This window comes from Esox lucius, chromosome 21, assembly GCF_011004845.1.
Source record: "Esox lucius isolate fEsoLuc1 chromosome 21, fEsoLuc1.pri, whole genome shotgun sequence".
In the NCBI taxonomy this organism is placed as follows: Eukaryota; Metazoa; Chordata; class Actinopteri; order Esociformes; family Esocidae; genus Esox; species Esox lucius.
This window is the reverse complement of record NC_047589.1, coordinates 6,786,236-6,810,101: the sequence shown is the minus strand read 5'-3', so window position 1 is coordinate 6,810,101 and position 23,866 is coordinate 6,786,236. Positions and strand designations below refer to the sequence as shown.

The window sequence follows — 23,866 nt, the reverse complement described above, 5'->3', positions numbered from 1 at the left end:
AATATCAAAATATCAATTAATGGAAAACATTTGAATTGTAGTGCTTGTGTAAATGTGTGAACTGGCATGATTCTGCAGCAACATTCAAAGGCAAAACAAGGGGAATACAAAGACAACTAAATTATTTCACTTTTTTTTCTAGACCAGAATTCATATCTAAGAGTACCAACATTATTTTAATGATAACTACATGTAGATCCGGACTGAGGTCGGCACTTCGTCTCTGATACAGGCCATTCATTCACTTTGCATGAGCAGAAAGAGATGTTCAGGTACAAACACCTGATTGTGCCCTGAAATAACATCTATTCACTGACAGAGAGACACCATGACACTGTCACTGGCACAGAAGCCTGAAATACACACACAGATTAACACACAAATCTATGTTAATCAAAAACTGTCACTTGAAAAGATCCCACGTTCAATGAAACCTATCTAACACCTTGATAGTGTGTTTCTGTGTATGTGTTTCCTGAGGTTAACCACACTAACTTTCATATGGGGTACAGAGGATGAGTACGAGCTTTCATTAAACCAATTGGATCCAACCTCGCAAACAATGTGTGGTATTGGTACAGATTCCTCATTCATTAGCCCCCAGTGAACCAGTAAGTGCTTGTCTCTTATCATGGTTTGGCAGTCATGCATTCATTGTGGTGTTGTTGTGTTGACTTGGTGATATTGCTTTAGCATTGTCAGCTGTAAATTTGATGGGTCAGGATTATCACGATGATGCTGTGTTAAATTCCACATGGGTTTATCAAAGACAAAAGTAGCTCACTGGTACCAAGCAGCGCAACAACAAAGAAACAAAGCAAGTGTTTCTATATTTATGCAAGGACCAAAGAACTCCTTAATTTCTTTTAATGTGAAAATATCCTCCACTACTAATTAATTTATGTTTGACAAGCTGAGTAACAGTCATTGAGATAATTAATATGTAATTAACACAGGAATAACTGTGTCAACAATCCAAAAGTTTTATTGCTATACTATCTAACTCACACATTGGTAACTGTAGTATTTACATATTAATTTAACAGATAGTACTCATTACACAGTTGGTATAAGGAATGTCTAATTCCGCATACATGCACTGACTTATTTTTGACATAAATGGTTTTCAACACTGCTATTTCCTGTTGAGTTGATGAAGTTGCATGTAGCAAGGTCACATTTTGGTATGACTAGTTATCTTTGTAATTAACAGGTGACTTATAAATGTGTAATTACAAAAAACGTATTTACACAGTGATTCCTATATTGTTACCACATTTCATATGGTGTTAGCTACATAACAATTAATGCAACTTAATATGAAAGTATAGGAACCTGAAGGCCAAGACCAGAAAACCCAGATAAAATTATTCCAACTATAGTCTCCTGTCAAGTAAACTGCAATTTGTTCTCTCTCATTTGCCAAGAGCCATATAATGGGCAAATAAATCAAGGAAATTGCAAATCCGCAAATGTGTAGACCTGGTATCTTAGAGTATCTTATAGTTTTTTTTCTTTTTACATAGTGTGCTGTGAAGGTCAGAGTTCCTAGCAGAAACAGAAAGCCTACTGTGTTCTGTTTCTGTGATTATAAGATGCTCTGACCTTGTTGCAGCCTACACCCACATGTTGGTAGAGTCTCCTACCGGCTAGTCTGCAATGTGACTGCCAGTTCTAATAAGACTGAGACAAGTCCTGCTGAGAATATGAATATCCTAATATGGACATTGTGTTACTCTCTTTGATGTTGGCTTGAGAGTTGTGCGATTAGGTGCTTTTTGATGTCTGTCTGTTCAGCTAGGGCTGTACTATCTATCTGATTGCTCAGGAGAATACCAGATGAGATAAGCTGCTATATTACATTCTCCATGTCTGTTTATTTGAAAGATTAAGAAAGAAAGCGGTAGAGAGAAAGGTAGAGAGGGATTTATTCCTCTAAGAATTGACTAGGTTTAGTAATTTCATTGTTTCTTGTGATTTCCTTCAGCTCAATTTCTTCTCATATTCATTTCCAAGAGTGATGCTTTACAAATATACATTTTGTGGAATGCCGATGAATATGAAAATATGTTTCCATTCCTTTGAAATCACCTGGTAATTGTCTTATTCCAGCTTGTCTTTTTGATTCATCAGAGCCAGACTTAATTCATCCATGCCGGTTTGTGAGTAATCCACACCTAGGGCCCCTGGCCACTAGGGGACCCACAAACCAAATACAGTTAATTTTATAGTAGGTAGTAGAATACACCAGGTTTAGTTTGTAAATGTGGTTGTGCACCAGCAATATATTACCGTCAGTCACTTAAATCACTCAGTTAGCTCCGTCAGCTGACATTGTTTACATTGCTAGTTAGTCTAGCCAGCTATCCATTTACAGGAAATGCTTTTAAACGTAAACAGAAATCACAAAAGGGACCTTTAACCAAATCTAAGACTCTGAAAAGACTGGGAGCAATATGTATCTACTAACTGACTGACTATGCTGAAAAGGGTCTAATTTTGAATTAAAAGTTTCAAGGTTTTGGACCTCATCCGGTGTCCAGTCTGCCCTGACCATAGCATCTCGTACTGTTTCACCTGTGGAGTCTGTCTCTGTGCCAGGGTTGGAGCTAAGCTAACATCAGACTTCGTCAGACCATGCTCTACTGCAGTTGCACCCTGTTTTGCAATCTGCACTTGATACAGCTCCTGGCAAAAGCACTGGTGAACTATGATGAAACCTGCCAATTTGTTGTTAGTTAGTTCTCCTGGGACAATCTCACTGAGTATAGGTAGTAGGGACAAGTGTAATTTATGTGTGCTGTCTAGGGTGCTTAGTAAACTAATCTGCATCACAAATAACACACAATTTTCTTTAAGGCCTATAGAGATCTGGTTTAAAGAAGTGCACTATGAACACATCTAGCTTACAAAACAGCAGGCGGCCCAGAACCACACGTTAGTCTGTCAGAAGAGTGAAACACTCCGTCCAATGCAATTCTTTTGGATTTCACACACGCTCTGCCAATCCAATAGGTAGGAAAAATGATGGCATTCTGATAGTGAGATTTCTTTCAAGCAATTATTTACTTAGAGGTTAGTAAACTGAGAAATTCAGCCTTTTATAATGCACATTGCTGTTTCAAATTATGTCACACTGTTTATCTATATACCTTTATGTTTGAGCTAAGTGATTATGACCATCATTTTTGACAATGCAATCTTGAGATGGCAAATACTTTTTGAAATTAAAACAAAAAATTTTAGCATCATAATTTTCAGGCATTGTCCTAATGCAGTATTGATGCAGCAGTTCCATTAAATGGTTCAGACATGAAATGGGAAAATTAAGCACTGCTTTTTATGTGTGTGCCACAAGAATTCTGAATGTAGGAAGGCCCAAAACTGGATTTAATGCCAAAGGCAAACTGATATTGAATGCACTGTCCGTCTTCTTTAAAAAAAATATGTATCTTAGCTGTGATGGACCGGGTATAGCATGTATTTCGGTATGACTGGCAGGTTTATACTCTCTCCCTACTCTTTCTTCCCATCATCCATCCATCTTCCAGTCACCTCTCGTCTGCTGTGCATTCCAACCCCCGTTCCTTAACTCTTCTCTCCTTCCCATCCAGCAATGATTCGGTTTTTGCCATCCTGATGATCCACTGGGTCGCGAGTGTAGGCACAATAAATGTAGCCTTAAATGGGTCTAAAATGCTGTTGTCTTCACTAGAGGCTGATGTAGATCGCTCCACCCTGTCTCAACCTCATAGTACCCCTTTATATACCATCTGTGCTCTGCTTTCTGACGATGGCACCCAGTGTCCCTTTCTGCCTCCATGTTATGCCTGGCTGGCCTTCCCACCTCTCCAGTCCCTTCACCCCTTAGAACAGGTGTGGAAACTGGGGCAAGAACAGCCAGCTGTTTCCCTCTTACCTCCAAGGAGTTCTTCCGTTGTCTCCTCCGCTGAAAATATATCCTGAAATAGCAGCAACATCTTGTGCTGATTAGTCTGAAATGTATCAAGGCACTATTTGTGTCTACCTGGGGGCATGTACATTTTTTTTCAAGCCTCCATGTTTCTGAACCCCCCTGCCCCCACCCCCTGAAACAAATTTGCTGAGTAAGCTTGACTGAGTGCTAAAGGGTGTTTGTTTTCCTTAACAAGCTTTGCCTGCACAGGCCGCTCGCAAATGCGATAAAATGCCTTTGTTGATGGGTGTTTAAGGTTGACCGATTAATCAAAAACAATATCCCATCTGCCTTGCTTCAATTAAGATGTTTTAATATGTATTAATCCCTGTGGAACTTTGTAGACCAAAAACACTGTACATACTTTTATTTTAGTCAATTCAACTCTCTGGTATGTCAGGGTTGTTTCGAGGCCCACAGATCTTCAAGACTACCGTTCTCCAAGGAAAATAATATGTTTTATATTTATTAGAAGAGGTACGTTTGTTATCCAACATACTGTACACGCACACAGACAAACATACACCACAATGTTCAGATTATCAGAGGAAGCACAAAGCATGGCGTATCTTAGCAGTCTGATAGTGATCAGTTGAAAAGCCTCCTCTCACTCCCCAAGGAACAGCACAATTGAGCAACTTCCAAGGCTGCTGAATATTATCGGTCTTCAACCCACATTGATAAAGTGGAAATTCAGCACGTTTACTGACTGAGATGTTGTCTTTGTTCTACGTGATGACTGCTGACTTTGGAGACAGGGAGAAAGACAGAGACAGAGAAAGAAGTAATTTGGTTAGAGCTGTCATTAGTGCAGTGAATCTATTATGTTCCAAATGACAGCCTACATTACATACCGTGCCCTATACTTGAGCAGGATCAATAGGATACAGGAAAGAATGCCATTTGGAACGCATACCAAATTTTCCTCTAAAAGTTTGTTTTATATTATTACAGCAACTATTTTGTTACTAAATGTTTTTCTCATTCATGTCAATGTTTTGTAGTTGGGTCATTTTGCAGATGCTCTCATCTAGAGCGACTTGAATGTATACAGTTCCTCTCAAAATGTATCACCGCCTTAGAACTTTTCACATCAACACAAAAAAGTCCCTAATGTTGAAGTTAAATTTTTTTTTATAAATTGTTACATTTATTAAAAATACAAAACAGAAATAATTGTTTGCTTTAGTTTTCACACCCACTAGTTAATTGCAGCATTTATTCCAGGATTTCTCTGTAATTTGCAGCACCCATTTTGCTCCTTATCTTAACAGGCTTTCCATGCCCTGAAGCAGAAAAGCATCCCCATAGCATGATGCGGCCACCTCCATGCTTCACAGTAAGGATGGTGTTCTCAGAATGATGTGCAGTGTTAGGCTTGTGCAAAATCATTAGGCCTTAGTGTTGATACCAAAAACGATATGTTAGTCTCATCAGACCGTATTAGCTTTTTCCATGCCTGTGTATACTGCAATAATAGCCCGGGTGCTTCACAAAAGAGGCCATTATAAGAATGTAACAAATTCACATAAAATCCCTGCTGGAGTTTGCCAGAAGGCATATGGGTGACTCTGAGACCAATTGGAAGACTGTAACTCCTTTAGAGTTGCCATAGGCCTTTTGGTGTTTTCCTGACTAGTCCCCTTCTCACCTGAATACTCATTGTTTGAGGAAAGCTTAGTATAATTGTGCCATATTCTCTCTATTTTTTAATGATTGACATTATTGTGCTCCGGGGGAATATTCAATACCTCAGAATGATTATTATATTCTACCCCTAATTGTACTTTTAAGGACCTAATTCCAGATATGCTTTTAATATTATTTTGTTTTCATAATGTAGTTTTTGTTAGGAATTGTACTAATTATAATTACTAATTTGCTAATTTTATGTCTCATTTTAGCATTATGGATTTTTTTGTGTTGATCATTGGCAAAAACTCCTAATTGAATCCATTCTGATATCGTGTAGTAACAACAGAATTAGGAAATGTCCAAGGGGGATGTCACGCCTGCCTCGCCTCCCCACCCACTCCAAAGCTCGGTTTTGTTAGTCTACCAGCTGCCACCAACCCAACTCTCTTTCAAAAATCCAATACCAGTGTTGTCTCGTCTCTTCACCTGGTGTGTTCCCATAACCGTCATGTGTATATTTTTACCTTGGTCCCCCTTGTCACTCATTGCTTGCCATTACATCTTGTCTTGTTTGCTGTTTTACCTTGTATTATACACACTTGTATCGATCTGTTGATCCTCGCAATTGCTTCCTGTTTCTTTCTTTACACCTAACAGGGTGTGAATACTTATGAGAGCCACTGTACCTTTTCTACCTGGACTGGCCCCCTGTTGGAATCATTGCAAATGCAATGCTCTACAACTGAGCTACACAGATACAGATATCGACTGTTGTCATCATCAGGTTTCCTGTATAATGAAAGCGAGGGCTCATTTCTTCAGTCATGATAAGATTTTTACTTGCATTATTGAGCTGCTAGTGGCCCATATTCTATTATTGTATGTTCTATTTAAAATCTGTCAACCAGCTGTTAGAGGTTGTCCCGCTCAGCGTGTGATGTAAAAAAAAAAGTGGGAAAGGCATATTAAATTGATATTAAATAGTAGGCAAATCAGGTCAGTCAGTTGTGGCCGTTATTTAACTGAAAATAAGTTTGGTCAGTTTATTTGTAGATCAAGCTATAGCTTGCGTACAATTGTTTGGTGGGCAAAAGACAATGAAGTTATTCACCTGCCAATTTGTTTGAGAGTAAAATCATTTTTGTTGGTCAGTTATTAAATATGGATGGATATTTATTCTCATATGGGGATATTCCTACTTGGTTCTGAAATTGCTAATTTAGGGACCACAAAAAAAGCAAGCATTCCATTTTGTGGAATATAAAAAAATGCCTTTCCCGTTTTTTTTATGTGACAAATGAATGAATCCTACATTCTGTTATATGCTACTAAATAAGAATAAGAATCTATTATATTATATATTTACTTAACTAATTATCTAGCTTTCAGTAATTGAATCAGTAGTGCCAGACAACGAAAATGTGAAACGATTTGGACCTGAGTTGTGGGAAAAACCTGCCTTAAGGTTATCTGGTGGGTGCCTATATACCACTGTTATGATCTTTTGTTCAGATAAAATATTTTGATAAATATTAGAGAAAGTGTATGATATATGTTGGATTCTGTTTTCAGTAGTTGAGAACTTTGAGATATTGATTTCATAATGATTAATTACTCATGGAAAACGTGGTATTCATGGTTGAAAAGTGGTACAAAATAATTAATTTAAAATGTTTATGACAATAGCCATATAGTATAGCTTTTACACATGCTTTTACATATTATCAAACCTTTTGCAATATTTGATGTAATTGCAAGTTTCTACTCTTTTAGTAATGTCCAAACCCAAAAAAGATAATTAATCCCATTGCAACTTAATAAAACTAACGGAAAGCATTATCCAGAACCGAATATAGAAGGCTATATTTGTTTAGTCGTCCTTTCAACAACTTTGTTTTCAAATTTCAACCAAACCCAAAAAACGTTTATTAGACGACAGATTCAGCTGTCTTATCAAAGTCTAAAATGATGCGCTATCCCTCTACTTTGAACCTGCTTTTAACACGGCCTCTGTGGGTTGTTATGCACTCCATGGGGAATCAGGGACCATTTGGGACGCGGGCAGAGATAAGGTTTCAGCGCAGGGCATTCGTCTTACTACTTACAGGAAGCAGTTAAGGGAGTCGTGCAGCGTCCAAATCTCCTCATGGCTCATAAAAGTTGTCATGAATGTGTCCGTTAAACTTGACCGGGCCTTTGCACTCCATTAGCCTATTTAGGCCATGCTTTTATGAGTGCAGGAAGACACTTTCTGGGTTTCTTAATTAATTACGGTTATTACGAGCACATCGTATGCTGACTGGGTTTTAAGAATATATTCAAGAATAGCCTGGAATAGTCATCCAGGAATTATGCAGTTCCAATCCAACTGCAGATTATAAAAAAAAAAATTTGAGGACACGCAAACTTACACAACTTTATTGTCCCATACTCAGTACTAGTCATTAATGTTCAATGAAAGGCTGAACTGCTACATGGCTCTAGTGAAAATGAGATGCAGAAGTAATGTCCTTATAAATCTATGCTGCATAATAGTACTATTCCAATGTTGTAGAGCGGTGGTCTGTATTAATGTTGTGTACTGCGCAATAACACTATTCGGCTTGTAAAGTGGTTACAACAAATTGTATGTATTCTGCATAATAACGCTAAGAACAGAGGTTGTTGAGTGGAAGTCTATATTCATTTGTCCGGGTATGGAAATGGGCTTGAACAGGATGTGGGCACAGGAGAGACTTGATTTAGACTGATAGGGTCGGAACAACATAGGGATGAGAGTGACAGAGAGAGAGAGAGCGAGAGAGAAAGAGAGAGAGAGAATGTTTGAATAAATCACCCTGAGCACAGGGTTACATCCACTCTAATTCAATTCCATCACTCCTAACCTCACCACAATTTAGGGCACTGCCTTTCATAAATTCCACACCACGAACTACGCTGCTTGTTTTCTTACTGTGTTACTATCGACAAGAGGCCACTGATCAAATCAATGTTCCTATTTTGCTGTAACATAGGCTATAGACCATCTGTCAAGAGACACCCCAAATAACCAGTCAATGCATTTGTTTTGCTGAAATGTAGTCTTTAGACCGTCTCTGAAGAGATACCACCAATGAAGGAGAAACAATCAGTGTTTTTTGTTTCATTTAACAGGAGGACACAGACCACAACTACTACACATCAAAGACGTATGGCCCCACAGACCCCATGAGCAAAGACTTGTGGGTAAACGTTGACCAGATGGACAAAGAGAAGGTGAAGATCCATGGTATCCTGTCGAACACTCACAGGCAAGCCGCGGTAAGACAAGTTGAATCTCACATTCTTAGGTGGGAAAGCTACCTGGATGTTGTATGATATGAAATAGACTCATAATGGATGCCATTTGGAGGTGCTTTGGAGAAGTTGCCCCTTGACGCTGTTCTTGGAAGTGTATGTTTAGGAGAGAGTAAGGGGAATCTTATTCTAGATGTGGACCTAGGGGAAAATCAAGTTCATACCACACTATGTCTGCACAAACTTCTTTCTTGTGTGAGGTGCATACTACTGACTGTACTGGAAGCGGACGGTTTCAAAAAGTGCGCCAGTAGATCCAAGATGGCTCAGCAGTCTAAGGCGGTCCACCACATTGTATTCAGTGAATAGGTAATTCAGACGTTTGTCTGGGAGTTTCATTTGGGTGATTTGTATTGACCAAGTATTTATTTGGGTGTGGATTGACTTCATCCGAAGGGATTTCCTTGACTCATCCCATTTTAGTGATGTGGGTTGCCCAGTGACTGAATGACTATGCAGCGGTTTTCTTACCTGAGCCTGTTTATGAGTTGCTGCATTAAGACAGGGTCATGGGTACAATTGAATGTCCCAACATTGGGGAGCGTGTAAATAAAAAAAATGAAATGGTTTTGGGGAAACAGCAGAACAGCGGCGTGACTACAACAAATGAAGACATAATGGAGTAGCACATTGTGTATTCTTCTCATCCACCTTCAGTCTCTGGATGATGGATTGAACCATAGAAAATGGTTTCGCTTTTAACTGCAGAGGGGTATAGAAAGTGCAGCTCGCCTTTTTTTCATCCTCAGTAATAGAAAACACAAAGTAGAACTGAGTGTCCTAAATGGCAGCCTATTCTCTATGGTGCACTACTTTTGAACCATGTACCCTTGTCAAAAGTAGTTCAATGCATAAGGGCTAGGGTACAATTTGGGACACACTCAAACTTTGCGTTCATATCATATCACCCCGAAATTCTATTTGTCACATGCTTTGTTAACAATGGGTTTCGACTAACAGGGAAATGCTAAAAGGCTATTCCCCAAAAAACAAAATGAAGTTGAATAAAAGATGAAAAAACATAAAGATATAGCATGGTAACACATGGATGAAAACAGATACATACACAGTGGTAAGAATAACAACAAGGAATAAATGCAATATGGTATGAATGGCAATAACTTGTTCACTGGAAATACCGGTAAACGGGACGTTTTGCTGGGGTACGGGTACTTCGAATCGATATGTTGAAGGCCCGAGGAGAGGGAGAGAAAAATGCCTAACTGAGCGTTGCATCACATCAGGAGCGTGCCATTTGGCCTGAGCATAGCAAACCTAGCCGGTTGCATCCAACCCCATTCAATGCAACGGACAGGGACCTTCACTGACCTTCTCTGTGTTAGGTGCATACTGATTAGGTTGCTAACTCAGGTCGTCAGTCGGCTGACTGACTTTCCGGTGCGGCATGTAAAAAGACACGTCTTGACGCGAGTGCCCGCTCAGCGCAGTTGACAAGGACCTTCACCGTGCGGGGGTACGCACTTACCATGCGCCCTGAAATCTCAACCCCTGTGTCACGCGTTTCCCTAGGCCAGAGCCTGAGGGTGCCATTCGAGTCACAGCCGCAGAAGATACCGCGAAGGAAGAAATGTATGGTGAAACAGATTAGATATTGTTGATTTCTGGCAGTGTGCTGTGTCAGCGTGCTGGAATACTGACGTAGCATGATCAGCCAAAAGGCTTGTAAAAACCAGCCAAGCCGAAGATGTCAACGTAATCAAAAGACTGTGTTTAGTCGCAGCAATGGCTGTGGTGAACCACTGCACCGCTCCCTCAGGCCCAATCCTGGATCATGTTACAGTTATTACCATGAAGTTATGCTTTCGATTATTGGACATACAAAGCACATTCAATAGCGGGACTGTGGGTCCGTGCTAAATAGGACCATGTTCCCTATTTAATGCAGGCAATTCGATCAGGGCCCGGGTCAAACGAAGGGCAGTACGGTGTAATCTGGGGAGCAGCCCGTGATACAATGCACTGAACCAAGTGTTTCTCTGCCCCTAAGCAAGCAGTGCTGCAACCCATACATTTACATAGACGTCATTTAGCAGACGCTCATATCCAGGGCAGCTGACAGTGGTGAGTGGATACATTTTGATTTGTTTTCCATACTTAGGAAATCAAACCCATTACCGTGACATGCTATTATCGATTAACCTGCATGGAGCCTTCTCGTTGTGACTCTGACCGATTCACAGATTGGACACAGTAATATTGCCAAAAGTATTTTCACCCCCTTGCTCAACTCCTTATACTTACCCATGTTTTATTGTGTAATCGCATGAAATCCAAATTGATTTGATTCGGTTTTTTTGCCAGTTATCAACACAGATTTACAGCTCCGGAAAAAAATGAATATACCACTGCACATTTTTCTTTCCTTTCCAAAAAAGTCGAAAAGGAAGGTTTTGAGTGAGGAACAGAAGCTTTAAAATGAAGAGGCCATTGCAAATTGAACACTTTTGTTCCTTACTCAAAACCTTCCTTTTCGACTTTTTTTGGAAAGGAAAGATAAAGGTGCAATAATTGACAATTCTCAGCTTGGGTTTGCTAGAAGGCATGTAAGAGAGTCTGAGACCATGTGGAAAAACATTCTATGGTCTGATGAAACCAAAATATAGCTGATATATATGGTGCGAACCTTACACAAAATCCTGAGAAGACTATCCCTACCGTGAAGCATGGTAGTTGCAGCATCATGCAAATGGAATGCTTCTCTGCATTAGGGCCTGGAAGATTTGTGAAGATCGAGATAAAAATGTATTTAGCAAAATACAGACAAATCCTGGAAGAAATCCTGATGAAGTCTGCAAGAGATCTGGGTCTTGGGAGAAGATTCATCTTTCAGAAGGACAATGACCCCAAACAGTTAGGTCCGGAAATATTTGGACACTGACACAATTCTCATAATTATGGCTCTGTACGCCACCACAATGGATTTTAAATGAATCAACTGAGATGCAATTAAAGTGCAGACTTTCAGCTTTAATTCAAGGGATTGAACAAAAATATTGTATGAAATGTTAAGGAATTGCAACCATTTTCATACACAGTCCCCTTATTTCATGGGCTCAAATGTAATTGGACAAATGAACACAATCATAAATAAACTGTTCATTTTTAGTACTTTGCAGGCAATGACTTCTTGACGTCTGGAACACATCGACGTCACCAAACGCTGGGTTTCCTCCTTTGTGATGCTTTGCCAGGCCTTTACTGCAGCTGTCTTCAGTTGTTGTTTGTTTGTGGGCCTTTCTGCCATATACAGGTGCTGGTCATAACATTTGAATATCATCCATCATCCATTAAAAAAGTGAAACTTGTATATTATATTCATCCATTACATACAGACTGATATATTTCAAATGTTTATTTATTTTAATTATGATGATTATAACTGACAACTAATGAAAATCCCAAATTCAGTATCTCTGAAAATTTTAATATAACTTAAGGCCAATTAAGAACAGATACCATGGTCCTTAAACCAGGTACTGGTAGCTTTGGGACTGTGTGCAGGTGCCAAGTCCTGTTGGAAAATGAAATCTGCATCTCCATAAAGTTGGTCAGCAGCAGGAAGCATGAAGTGCTGTAAAACTTCCTGGTAGACGGCTGCGTTGACCTTGGACCTCAGAAAACACAGTGGACTAACACCAGCAGATGACATGGCCCCCCCAAACCATCACTGACTGTGGAAACTGTACACTGGACTTTAAGCAACGTGGATTCTGTGCCTCTTCTCTCTTCCTCCAGACTCTGGGACCTTGATTTCCAAATGAAATGCAAAATGTACTTTCATCAGAGAACGTAACTCAGCAGCAGTCCAGTCCTTTTTGTCTTTAGGCCAGGCGAGAAGCTTCTGACGGTGTGTCTTGTTCAAGAGTGGCTTGACACAAGGAATGCGACAGCTGAAACCCATGTCTTGCATACGTCTGTGCATGGTGGTTCTTGAAGCACTGACTCCAGCTGCAGTCCACTCTTTGTGAATCTCCCCTACATATTTGAATGGGTTTTGTTTCACAATCCTCTCCAGGGTGCGGTTATCCCTATTGCTTGTACACTTTTTTCTACCACATATTTTCCTTCCCTTCGCCTCTCTATTAATATGCTTGGATACAGAGCTCTGTGAACAGCCAGCCTCTTTAGCAATGACATTTTGTGTCTTGCCCTCCTTGTGCAAGGTGTCAATGGTCGTCTTTTGAACAGCTGTTAAGTCAGCAGTCTTCCCCATGATTGTGTTGCCTACAGAACTAGACTGAGAGACCATTTAAAGTCCTTTGCAGGTGTTTTGGGTTAATTAGTTGATTAGAGTGTGGCACCAGGTGTCTTCAATATTGAACCTTTTCACAATATTCAAATTTTCTGAGATACTGAATTTGGGGTTTTCATTAGTTATCAGTTATAATCATCAAAATTAAAAGAAATAAACACTTGAAATATATCAGTCTGTGTGGAATGAATGTATAAATTATACAAGCTTCACTTTTTGAATGGAATTACTGAAATAAATCAACTTTTTGATGATATTCAAATTTTATGACCAGCACCTGTATTTTGTCTTCAGCAAGTTTTTTCCACTTCTTTGCCTTAAAAAAGTATGTTTTGGGTCATTGTCCATGTGTAAAGTGAAGCGCCGTCCAATCAACTTTGCTGAATTAGTCTGATTCGGAGCAGACAATATATTCCGTATACACTTCAGAATTCATCCGTCGGCTTGTCTTCTTTCAAATCATCAATAAACACTAGTGACCCAGTGCCATTGGAAGCCATGCATGTCCATGCCATCACACTGCCTCCACTGTGTTTTACAGATGATGTGGTGTGCTTCGGATCATGAGCCGTTCCAAACCCCAGAATCTGGCAGAATCTGGACTTTCTATTCTTGAGGCTTATGAATGGTTTGCTCTTGTGAAGTCTTCTCTTTATAGTAGACTTGGATAATGATATGCCTACCTCCAGGAGAATGTTCTTCACTTGGTTGGATGTTGTGAAGGGGTTTTTCCTTTACAATGGAAAGGATCCTACGATCATCCGCCAATGTTGTCTTCCGTGGACATCCAGGCCTTTTTGTGTTGTAGAGCTCCTAATGTTCCTGCTATTTTTCTGATGCTCAAGACCTTTTACCTGCTTAATTGATGAAGAAAAAATGAAGGAATAGCCCACACCTGTCCATGAAACAGCTTTTGAGTCAATTGTCCAATTACTTTTGCTCCCTTGAAAACAAGGGCCTACATATTAAAGAGCTCTAATTCCTAAACCCTTCCTTTAACTTAAATATATTTTGGTAAACAGCCAAAATAACAGAACTTGTGTCAGTGTCCAATTATTTCCAGACCTAACTGTATTGTTAGGTTCTGTTTTTGTTCTGTTTGTTTTTTTCCTTTGTTCTTGAACATAGCCTGTCCTTTTGTCAATATTGGTTCTACCTGTCTCGTTAGCTCCCTATTTATTTTGCCCAGTCCAGTCCTTGTTGAGTTGTTCTGTGTGTCTTGCCTGCTGTTATCTGTATTTCTGCCTGCTTGCCTGCCTGCCTTGTTCCTGCCATTTTGTTGTTTTTACTAGTGATGTTAAAACGAGGCCTTGTTGAAATGGTGAGGCTTTCCAGCCAATTACTTTGAAAAAAAATTATTACTCAAGGCCTCATTTAACACTGTACGCTAGGGACACCTGCTGGTATAAATAATTCCGAGCATCAAAATCGTTATAGATTGTGTGCCATTTGTCGCAGAAACATTAATGTACTCACCATCACCATGTGTTCCTAAACTTTAGAAGTCCTGTACACATTCTGAAAATGTCAGACTGATATGCTGTCACCAGCTGTGTAGCACATTTGGTACCAAGCACATTTGGATTTGTTTGATTTTGCTGTCTGCCCGCATGTTATTGAATTAGTGAACAAATCAAAATGCATGCGCTATCATCGGTTTTGGTGTAGCAGCCTATGCCCCTGCCTGGACAACATCCTTCTCACATACGTTTCTATATATTGCTGTGACTCTACATCACTTGAATCAGAAAGATGCGCTTGGTGTGACGCTTATGTCCGCAATCTTCCATTGTGTTTCAGCCTCAAAATAATTTTCAATGGCATCGTCTGTGTGGGTAGGCTATAGTTTTCAAGCTGGTGAAAACCCAATCTTGCATTGGTTTGTTGTTGCGAATTGCTTCAAGGTCTTAACAGCGTAAATTGACGACGTACAACCATGACAACGTACTACAACTGAAATACACAACAAGGTAATCACGTGGTCTTACAGAAATCCAGGACATAATTCTCTGAAGATGATACAAGACTCAGCACAAGGTTTCGCTGGAAATTGCATTAGATACTCAATACACACTTCTGAGCTTTGGTCCCAACCCGAACATCACTAATTTTTACTTGTCTCAGTGTTGCTATTAAACCTTTCATTGTCCATTAACTCTGTGCCTGGCATCCTATTTCCCTAAATCGTGACACATATAACCAAAGCCACACTGGAGTGGCGTCAAAACACTATGTACATTTCCTGGAGTGGCCCGTTCATAGTCTGGACCTCCGGCCATTTAGGAGAGTTGAAAATTGCTGTTCAACAAAGGTCCCTATCCAAACTGGTGGACCTTGAGCAATATGGCAAAGAAGAATGGACAAAAATTGCTGTGTCCAGATGTTACAAGGTAGAGCCTTATCCAAATAGACTCATGGGTGTAATTGCCAAAGGTGTTCCTACTGAATAATGACTGAATGTTTTGTATTAATAAGTAATTTAGAGCAATTTGTAGACTCAATTTTTCATTTTCTCTTCTCAGTTCCACTTTGTTTACACTCTCTGTGTTATATTCTTTGTGCTTCTTTTTGTTTTATCCAACATTTCTTTGGAGCCTCCTTGTTGACCTGGATACTGTGTGTTTTTTTTCTCCTTCCATGCAGAGAGTCAATCTGTCTTTTGATTTTCCCTTCTATGGACACTTCCTGCGTGACCTCACTGTGGCAACGGGTGGTAAGTGAACCCATCTCCTCTTGATATGTGTGATAGAACGAGATGGAATTGATGCTAGCTGAGATGAAACTGTGTGTGTGCATGTGTATGTGTCCTTTTTTTGCGTGGTTGGGCACGTGTGTTTACAGTACGCCTGGCTAAACATTGGAATTATACCTGGCACATTAGAAGGTGCAGAACTATTCTCGAATTGCTGCAGGGTTTCGGTAAAATATGTAATAAGGTTAGAGACAGGATGTAATTATCTGGTGCACAGACACATTGATTTGGATGAGACAGTGTGTGTGTGTGTTTGTGTGTGTGTCTGTCTGTCTGCCTGTCTATCTGTCTTTGTGTGTGCGTTTGTGTGTGCTTGTCTGTGTGCGACTGAGATCATTATTCTGACAAGTATGACAGGGTCAAGCAGACGGTCATTGACCTCGCTTGGATTCAGTCTGACGCCCGGGAGATGACTGCCAGCCTCGCCAAACAAACTGAGGTTCGGAAACCCTCCTTTGGCACAGGACACCGCAGAACAAAACCACTAACGTCCCTGAGCACTTGTCTCCCAGGCTGCTCGTGGGTTAGCAAGACTGGTTAAAAACCACTTAGAGAACTCAGCATCAGTGGACTGCCACAGTGGAAAGCCACCCTCACTCACTGTCCCTCAAAACACAGCTACATCAACCCGTACAGATACACATAGCAGCTGACACCCTATTTCCACATCATGCCAGTTGACCCATCGGGCTTTGGTAAAATGCACTATACTGTACAGTATGGAGTAGCGGTGCATTGCATGCTGAAAAGGTAGACCTTTTGGTGGCAGATGAAAAGGAGTTTTGGAGGGAAAAACAGACCAAGATTTGGACTTTCCTGGCAAGTGCTATAATAATAATAATAATAATTCCTTTGTGTGTGTGTGAAGTATAGAAGTGATTTGACTGTATGAATGAGTGCAAGTGTGTGCGTGTGTGTGAGAGAGAGAGAGCCAGAGTCAGACGCTTTATAAAAGAGACGAGTGTGTTACCAAACACCCAGGAGGAGGAGTAGTATTTTCCACAGAAAACGAGGGCGAAACCGCTATGTCTTTAGTGGCTAATATCCCTTCACTGGGTCATAATTAAACCATACCCAAAACTATTCCAAACTGCTCTGCTCACATTCAACTAATAATAATAATAATAATAATGGAAGAAAGTAAATCCTCATCACTATGATTATCATAATTTCCATCAACATTATTAATTTCCCAGACTTATTAATGAATATTATTGGCTTAAAAGACAATTATATTCTTTCCGTAGCTGTAGTAGAGCCATGGACTCTGACAGCCTGTCCCACCACCTCAGAGTAAGCAGGTTAAGCATGAAGCTTCCGGAAGCAGGCAGAACGGTGCACAGTAGTAATGAGAGATGAATGGGAAATGTGGCCCCAATGGCACCCTGCCTATATCATAGTGCACTGCGTTTGACCAGAGCAAGTCGTGTAACATACAAGAAATAGGCTGTCACTTGGGGCGCCCACAGAGGCTGTTAGCGGAGAGATAAAGAGACCCTGCGTTCCCTTTAGATGGCAGCCGAGTAATAGAGGAGGAAGAGGCGGCTATCACCCTGCCGCAGGTCCTCTGAGCTCTGCATCTGTAAATCCCAGCTCAAACAACTTTGTTTCATTTCCCCATCTCCTCCCACCCCCCCCCCACCTCCCCTCCCGCCCTTCCAATCTATTTTAGCTAGGCCTTTTCCCCCTTTTCTACCTAACACCCAAAAGGGCTTGTCAAAGAGAATCCCCACAGGGACAGATGAAGAATAATTTTTCTTCTAAAAGTGGTTAACAAGGAAACAACAAAGAGAAGCCGTGTCGTTACGGTTAGCACTTACAGATGAATCGCTATTCAGAATAACTCCGGACATTGTAATAGAACATGATGTGTTGCTTCAACACATGCACGTCCGTTCTCCAATAACAGGTGGGGCCGTTGCATCTTGGAGTTGTGCTGTCGGGCCCAAGCGCTGAGGAGTGTGTAGTGGGCCTGAGGCTGGAGTGGGAGAGGTTAGCACTTCCTGTCCATGTCAGTCCCAAATGGCAAAGAAAGATTGCACTAAAAGAGGCCTTGTCAAAACCTAGTGCATTAAATAAGGAATAGCGTTGCACGTCAGCGAGTGATATGTGATCCAATCTCTCTGTGACTACAGCTGAGAAGGCCAGGATAGGAGGCCAGCTGTTTGGAGGACTTAACTGTGCCAGTACACCCCCCCCCCCCCCCATCACCACCAAAACGCACACAAATTTACCCAGACTTCACCCTCAGCGCTGCATTCCTCCATACACATACGCATCAAGTTCGCCATCTCTGTATTTCCCCAGACTGTTGAAGGCTTTGTTTCACAGGGGTATGCCACGGGGCTGTTTGAAGCTTGTTCAAGCTCGCCACAGAAGTCTGAGAGGAGCGCGTGGGATGGGGCGGGATAACAAGGCCGCCAGTAAACACACACACACACGCATAAATCCTTCTTTACAGACACACACTAACATTAAGGAGTGAGAGAGAAAGTGAGACATACGGCTGACAGACAGACAGCCTTTGCTAACAAAGGTTCGCTATGCGTGTCGGAAGCCTCGGCCTTTATGATTTACACAGGCACAAAGCGCGCCGCCTCTCCCTTAATTGAAGAAGTGGTTTTCACTGCCGCTGTTCGGGAGATAAGATAATGGCCAGACATACTGAAGACCCACAGTGTGTGAATGCGTGTTCCTTCTATTTTCGCTTCTTCATCCGGACAGCTGTTTTAACAAGGACAGTTCTCCAGAACTAAACGTAGACTCTGTTTGGACAGAGTTTCCAGTGGACTCAAGTTGCAGGTCAAAAGGTTCTGGTATTATTTCTTAGTGTTTGTCCTCTGTTATATAAAGAGCTGTTCTCTTTGATAACCTGTATGTATAAACAGAGCTGAAACTAGAAATGGAAGAGAGTGTTGTTTCACCTCTCCCCTCGCTGTCCAACCCAATCTCTCTTTCTTTGTGTCTCTCCATTGTTCTCTCTCTCTACAACCAAATCTGTCTGTTTCGGGTGTGTCTCTCTCCCATCCATCTTTCTTCCAATCTTCCCCTGTTTCTTTAGCTTTCCTGCTCATTCACTTTTAGCCTTTGCTACCAATCCTCCTGGCTGAGTCCTTCTCTCCCACATTTACTCTTAAATGATGGCCGTAATGAATGTGACTGTCGGTTCTGTTGACTGGCTCTCTCAGGGTGTCTGTTTCAAAGTGCATTTAGAGATATTCCCAAGGCTGTTGAATGGCTGTTTTTGTGTTGGCAAATAGATTTTCCTAGAAAAGTTGGCAATAGATTTTCCTGCACAAGCCGGCAAAGAGCCAAGCGTCTCCCAATACCCTGCGTTTAACATTGAGCGGTGTTTTGTGTGTGTGTGTGTGTGTGTGTGTGTGTGTGTGTGTGTGTGTGTGTGTGTGTGTGTGTGGTTGGGGGGTTTGGTAAAAATTATTGTACTTTTTTTTTTACCTTTTATTCCATGTACAATTGAAAGGCAGCCAACATGGACAGGATTGCGAGTTTGTCGAGCAAAAATGTGTTCACACACAAACTCTTTGTTTTCAGTTTGCTCAACAATGTGATTCTCGCACCTACTGTATCACCTGGTTGTCTTGCACAAAAATACATGGTGTTGCTCGTGTGTGTGTGTGTGTGTGTGTGTGTGTGTGTGGGTGTGTGTGTGTGTGTGTGTGTGTGTGTGTGTGTGTGTGTGCGCGCGCCTCCATGGGCCTGTGTGCGTCCCTGATCATTGCATGCGGTCATGTGAGTTCATGCGGGCCCTGCACAGTACGTCTTTGTCTAAACGCCTCTGTGCTGTTTAAAATAGAAAGGAAACGTTTTCAATCCCAAGAAATGAATGGCGGGGTCAACGAGGTGTGGCGAAAGAAAGCAAGAGTCAGATAAGGCCCTTGTATTTGGACTGCTGTTGGGTTCCACTGATGGAATGCACCGATTGAGTCGGACGTAAGTTAAACGCCCCAAACCATTCAGTGTTGTGAAAGAGAGAGAGGGGAAGAAAGGGATAAAGGAACGGAGAAAGGGAGACACATAGCGAGAGAAAACATTAAAGGATATGGCTCAACACACACCTCTCCACTTTGCCTCTCGTCACTGCTTTCTTTGAATGTCTCCTTCTTTCAATCTTACCCCACCCTCACACATGTTTACCCAAAGACCCATGGGCAGACCAATCTGTACATTCTGGCCCTCTGGCCAATTGGACTCAAAACTCCCTCTTCCTCCTTTTCCTCCCCCTGCTACATAGCCAGGTAGACTCCTTTTGTTCTCCCTTATTGCCAGAGCTCTGAGCTCCGCTGTCCAGATTTATGTCTTTAAGGAAATGCTGCTATCCAGCATAATTTACGGTTGTGAGAGCTTACGCACACACACACACACACTAATATCCCCACACATATTTCACACCAGATAGAACTACCTCCCTACCCAACGACATTCCTGTAACTAAAAGGTTAGCTGTTTTGTTGCTACATTTGTGCAAAAGGTGGGCGCACCAGTCATGAGAGTAGCAGACAGTTAATCTGGATGCACCCAGCGATACACTGAGTAGCATGGCGAGCGGTCGAAACACACAGCGATTAACCGCAAAGTTGGGTTATCAGGTCCTTATCAGAAACACAGCAGCTAATCGCAGAGAGAAAGGACATGTTCGTGACATGCATAGGAACAGTACAGACAACAAGCATTGGAGTTCTAATGCAAAATAAACAGCAGATCAGTCAAAATTCAGAACGTTTTCAAACTGAATCAGTATGGTCTCAGCAAGTGTTATGAAAATAGGATCAGGATAGCTTACATTTGCACTTATGGCTCATTTATCCTTTTTAACTATTGGTCGACTGTTTCTTCTTGCTTGAGCCAGCCAAGAAAAGCAAATGTCTCTTACTGAGTGACTGACTGACTACACTTTCTTAAATAGCGTAGTGGTTTGAGACGCAGCCTGCCATGCAAGGGACCTGTTTTTGAGCCTCGCCGCATACAAACAAATTATGCATTAGGATTTGTTCAGGATAGACAAAAACTTTGCTGGCTGCAAACTTCAGTAGTTACATTGTAGTATGCCTAAAATAAAACAGCTTACAGTTATATTGCGACTATTTCTGGTGGATTTTCGAAGTACACATCCGTGCATGCTTTTGGGGGTAATAGCCTATAGATCACAATCCCTTGTGCAGTAAAATAGGAGGGGTTTCCATGATTCTCTCATCTTTTATCGATACAATTCTCTCGTCTTTTATTGATACAATAAATATCAATACAGTTATCTTCACCTGTATTGATAAATATTGTATCAATGTCATTTACAAATGAAAGAAAACCGAACGTTGTTGTGCCATGAAATGAAATAGCTTTGCAGTGTACAGTTCATCTTCAATCTCGCTAGCAATTGCTCAATTCTTATGACTATTCCAACTAGTAAGTAGATACTAGTAGGCCCTTTACTTGCTAATAAAAGCCACACAGTTTGTAGATGCTATTTGTGGTGGAAGTAAACTTAATAAGAAACATTAGTCAGTTTAACACAATGTTTAATGGCTAAATATTAAAAGTTGCCATGATGTTAATGCAAGCCAAAATTATAGAATGTCGAGACGTAATTTTCCAAATGTACAAAAATACACTTTAGTTCCGTTAATAAACATTCTGTTGCTCATGTTATTTCAGCAAATAATGTAATGGCTGAGGTAAAAGTTAAATTCCTGCTGTTTAAATAGCATAATGTTTAAAGTCACAGTCCGCCGCATCGAAAAACCGCTTATCGATGCCAGCCAGGGACAAAAACATTCTAATAGCAGGCCGGCTGAACTATGCTTGCCTAGTTCCTGTTCTGTTGTTTCAGTCGTTGTCTTCTGACTTCTTTCGTTCACACTCATCTGAAGTTGGCGCAAACTGTTTGGAAGCGTATAGTCATTGTACTGTATTTGCATAATTTCCCAGAAACCTTTTCATTGCAATAAACATTACAATAAATAGTGTACAGTGAGATTTCATACGTGAATCAAATATATTTATTAAATTCAATACATGTAAATACGATTAGTAAATGCTATACAATAGCAGAAATGATAGTTAAATAGAGTAACCACGGCCGAGGTGTGTTGCCATGCAAATATTTTCCAGCTGACACTGGCCAAGTACACCCAACCTACGACTGTCTTCATTCTCCTCCAGTTTAGCCAGATACAGTCCCTGTACTCCCTTACCTCCAGAGCTCTGTTGCCCATTGACTACACATACACACTTAACGGTACAATCTTAGGAGACAGGAATGATTCCTTGCTGGGAGGGGCTATGTTCCTGGCATCTCCTGTGATGGACAGCTTAATTTTTTTTTACAGCCTACCTGTCATTGGCAAAGACGTGATGCAAAATTGCTGCGAATTGGCTGCTGCTACCCGTGACCTTTTCGGAAAGCTTTTTTTCTGCTTTTCTATCACTTTTCTTTGCTGAGAAAAAGTTGGAGCCCCCCCCCCCCCCAGCAGCGACAATTTAGCATTCAGGACTGATTTCTTTATTTCCTGGTGATTGATGGTATTATTTTTTATTAAGGTGTGTGAGGCAAAAAAGCGAAAATGAGGACATGTGGCCATTTTGATTTTAATGCATTTTCTATCTCAGCTATGCTTCTCTGTCACAGAATGAAGGAATATTCTTTCTCTACCGTCAGTGATAATACAGCCCTCTATGTAAATAACATTTCCCTAAGATGAATAGGCAGTATTTTTTTGTTTTCGCCCGGGGCATTAATAACAATGGCTCCTGGCTGATAAGCTGTGAACGATGCAGGTTTACTATGTGTTGATTGGTATGATGTACTCAGAATACAGTCTCCTTCTCCTTAGCAAAATGTTTAAGGACACATAATGTCATCCCTTTTGGGGCTGTGTTAAGATGATGCAGACAAAAGGAATATTACACACACACACACACACACAGTGAGAGTGTGTACATCTGCGTGCGTGTGGGTCCGGGCAGAAGCTTTTAAACTGTCAGAAAGCTTCATCCGGGAATATGAGTGAGATAACTTTATGTTCAGAATGAGTGAAATTTTCTGCTAAATCAGCATTTTCTCGTTAAGGCCCTCCAGGTTTTCTTTTATGGGACATGAGTACTGTAGCTAATTAATCAGCAGTACCCGGCAGCTGATGCAGTGCCGCCCAGAGCGAGATGAAGGGTGGGAAAATGACTGACCTTTTTGTAAATGTGTCACAAAGTAGGATGTCAAACAGACGTGCATTTCGATTGAGTTGTTTGTGGGGGATGACACCAGACCAATGCACCGCGGCATATCAATCCACCTTTACCTTTAGTCTAAGAACGAGTGGGGGAGAGCCTTATTGTGTTGTTTCAACTGTGTTTGAAGTATTAACTACTGTCCTTCTACCTCAGGGTTCATCTACACTGGCGACGTGGTTCACAGGATGCTGACCGCCACCCAGTACATCGCCCCCCTCATGGCGAACTTTGACCCGAGCGTCTCCAGGAACTCAACCGTCATCTATTTCGACAATGGTAAATGGCATTCAATTTATTTTTTCGATGTCTTTTCTTTACACTACAGCGATGACAGCTACCAAAATCTAAGTCTGGCACCAATGGAGCAAATTCAGCAAAACTGAAAAACCCATCTCAAAGACAAGAAGATCATAACAAACTGTAGCAAAAGCAAATCATTTTCTTAAAATGGGGATTTTTCTTATCTATATATGTCATATATATATGTGTGTGTATGTATATATATATATATATATATATATATATATATATATATATATATATATATATATTATTATTTTGTTGACATTTTCAAAACCTGTTCAATCTAGGAATCTCATCTACGCCAGGTGGGCGTCTATCGAGCTAAACATTGCTTGTCAATCAACTCGTATCTGTGGTCCGAACTACCCCC

At 40.9% G+C, this 23,866-nt stretch overlaps 1 protein-coding gene across 2 annotated transcripts in view; it reads left to right on the top strand.

Moving 5' to 3' along the window:
- Nucleotides 1-23,866, top strand: part of plxdc2 (plexin domain containing 2) — a 124,071-nt gene that overhangs the window by 51,876 nt on the left and 48,329 nt on the right. For both annotated transcript variants that reach the window (XM_013131176.4, XM_013131177.4), the window contains exons 3-5: nt 8,744-8,890; nt 15,843-15,912; nt 23,347-23,469. In XM_013131176.4, the coding sequence (XP_012986630.2) occupies nt 8,744-8,890; nt 15,843-15,912; nt 23,347-23,469 (340 nt within the window). The remainder of the gene's footprint in view (nt 1-8,743; nt 8,891-15,842; nt 15,913-23,346; nt 23,470-23,866) is intronic.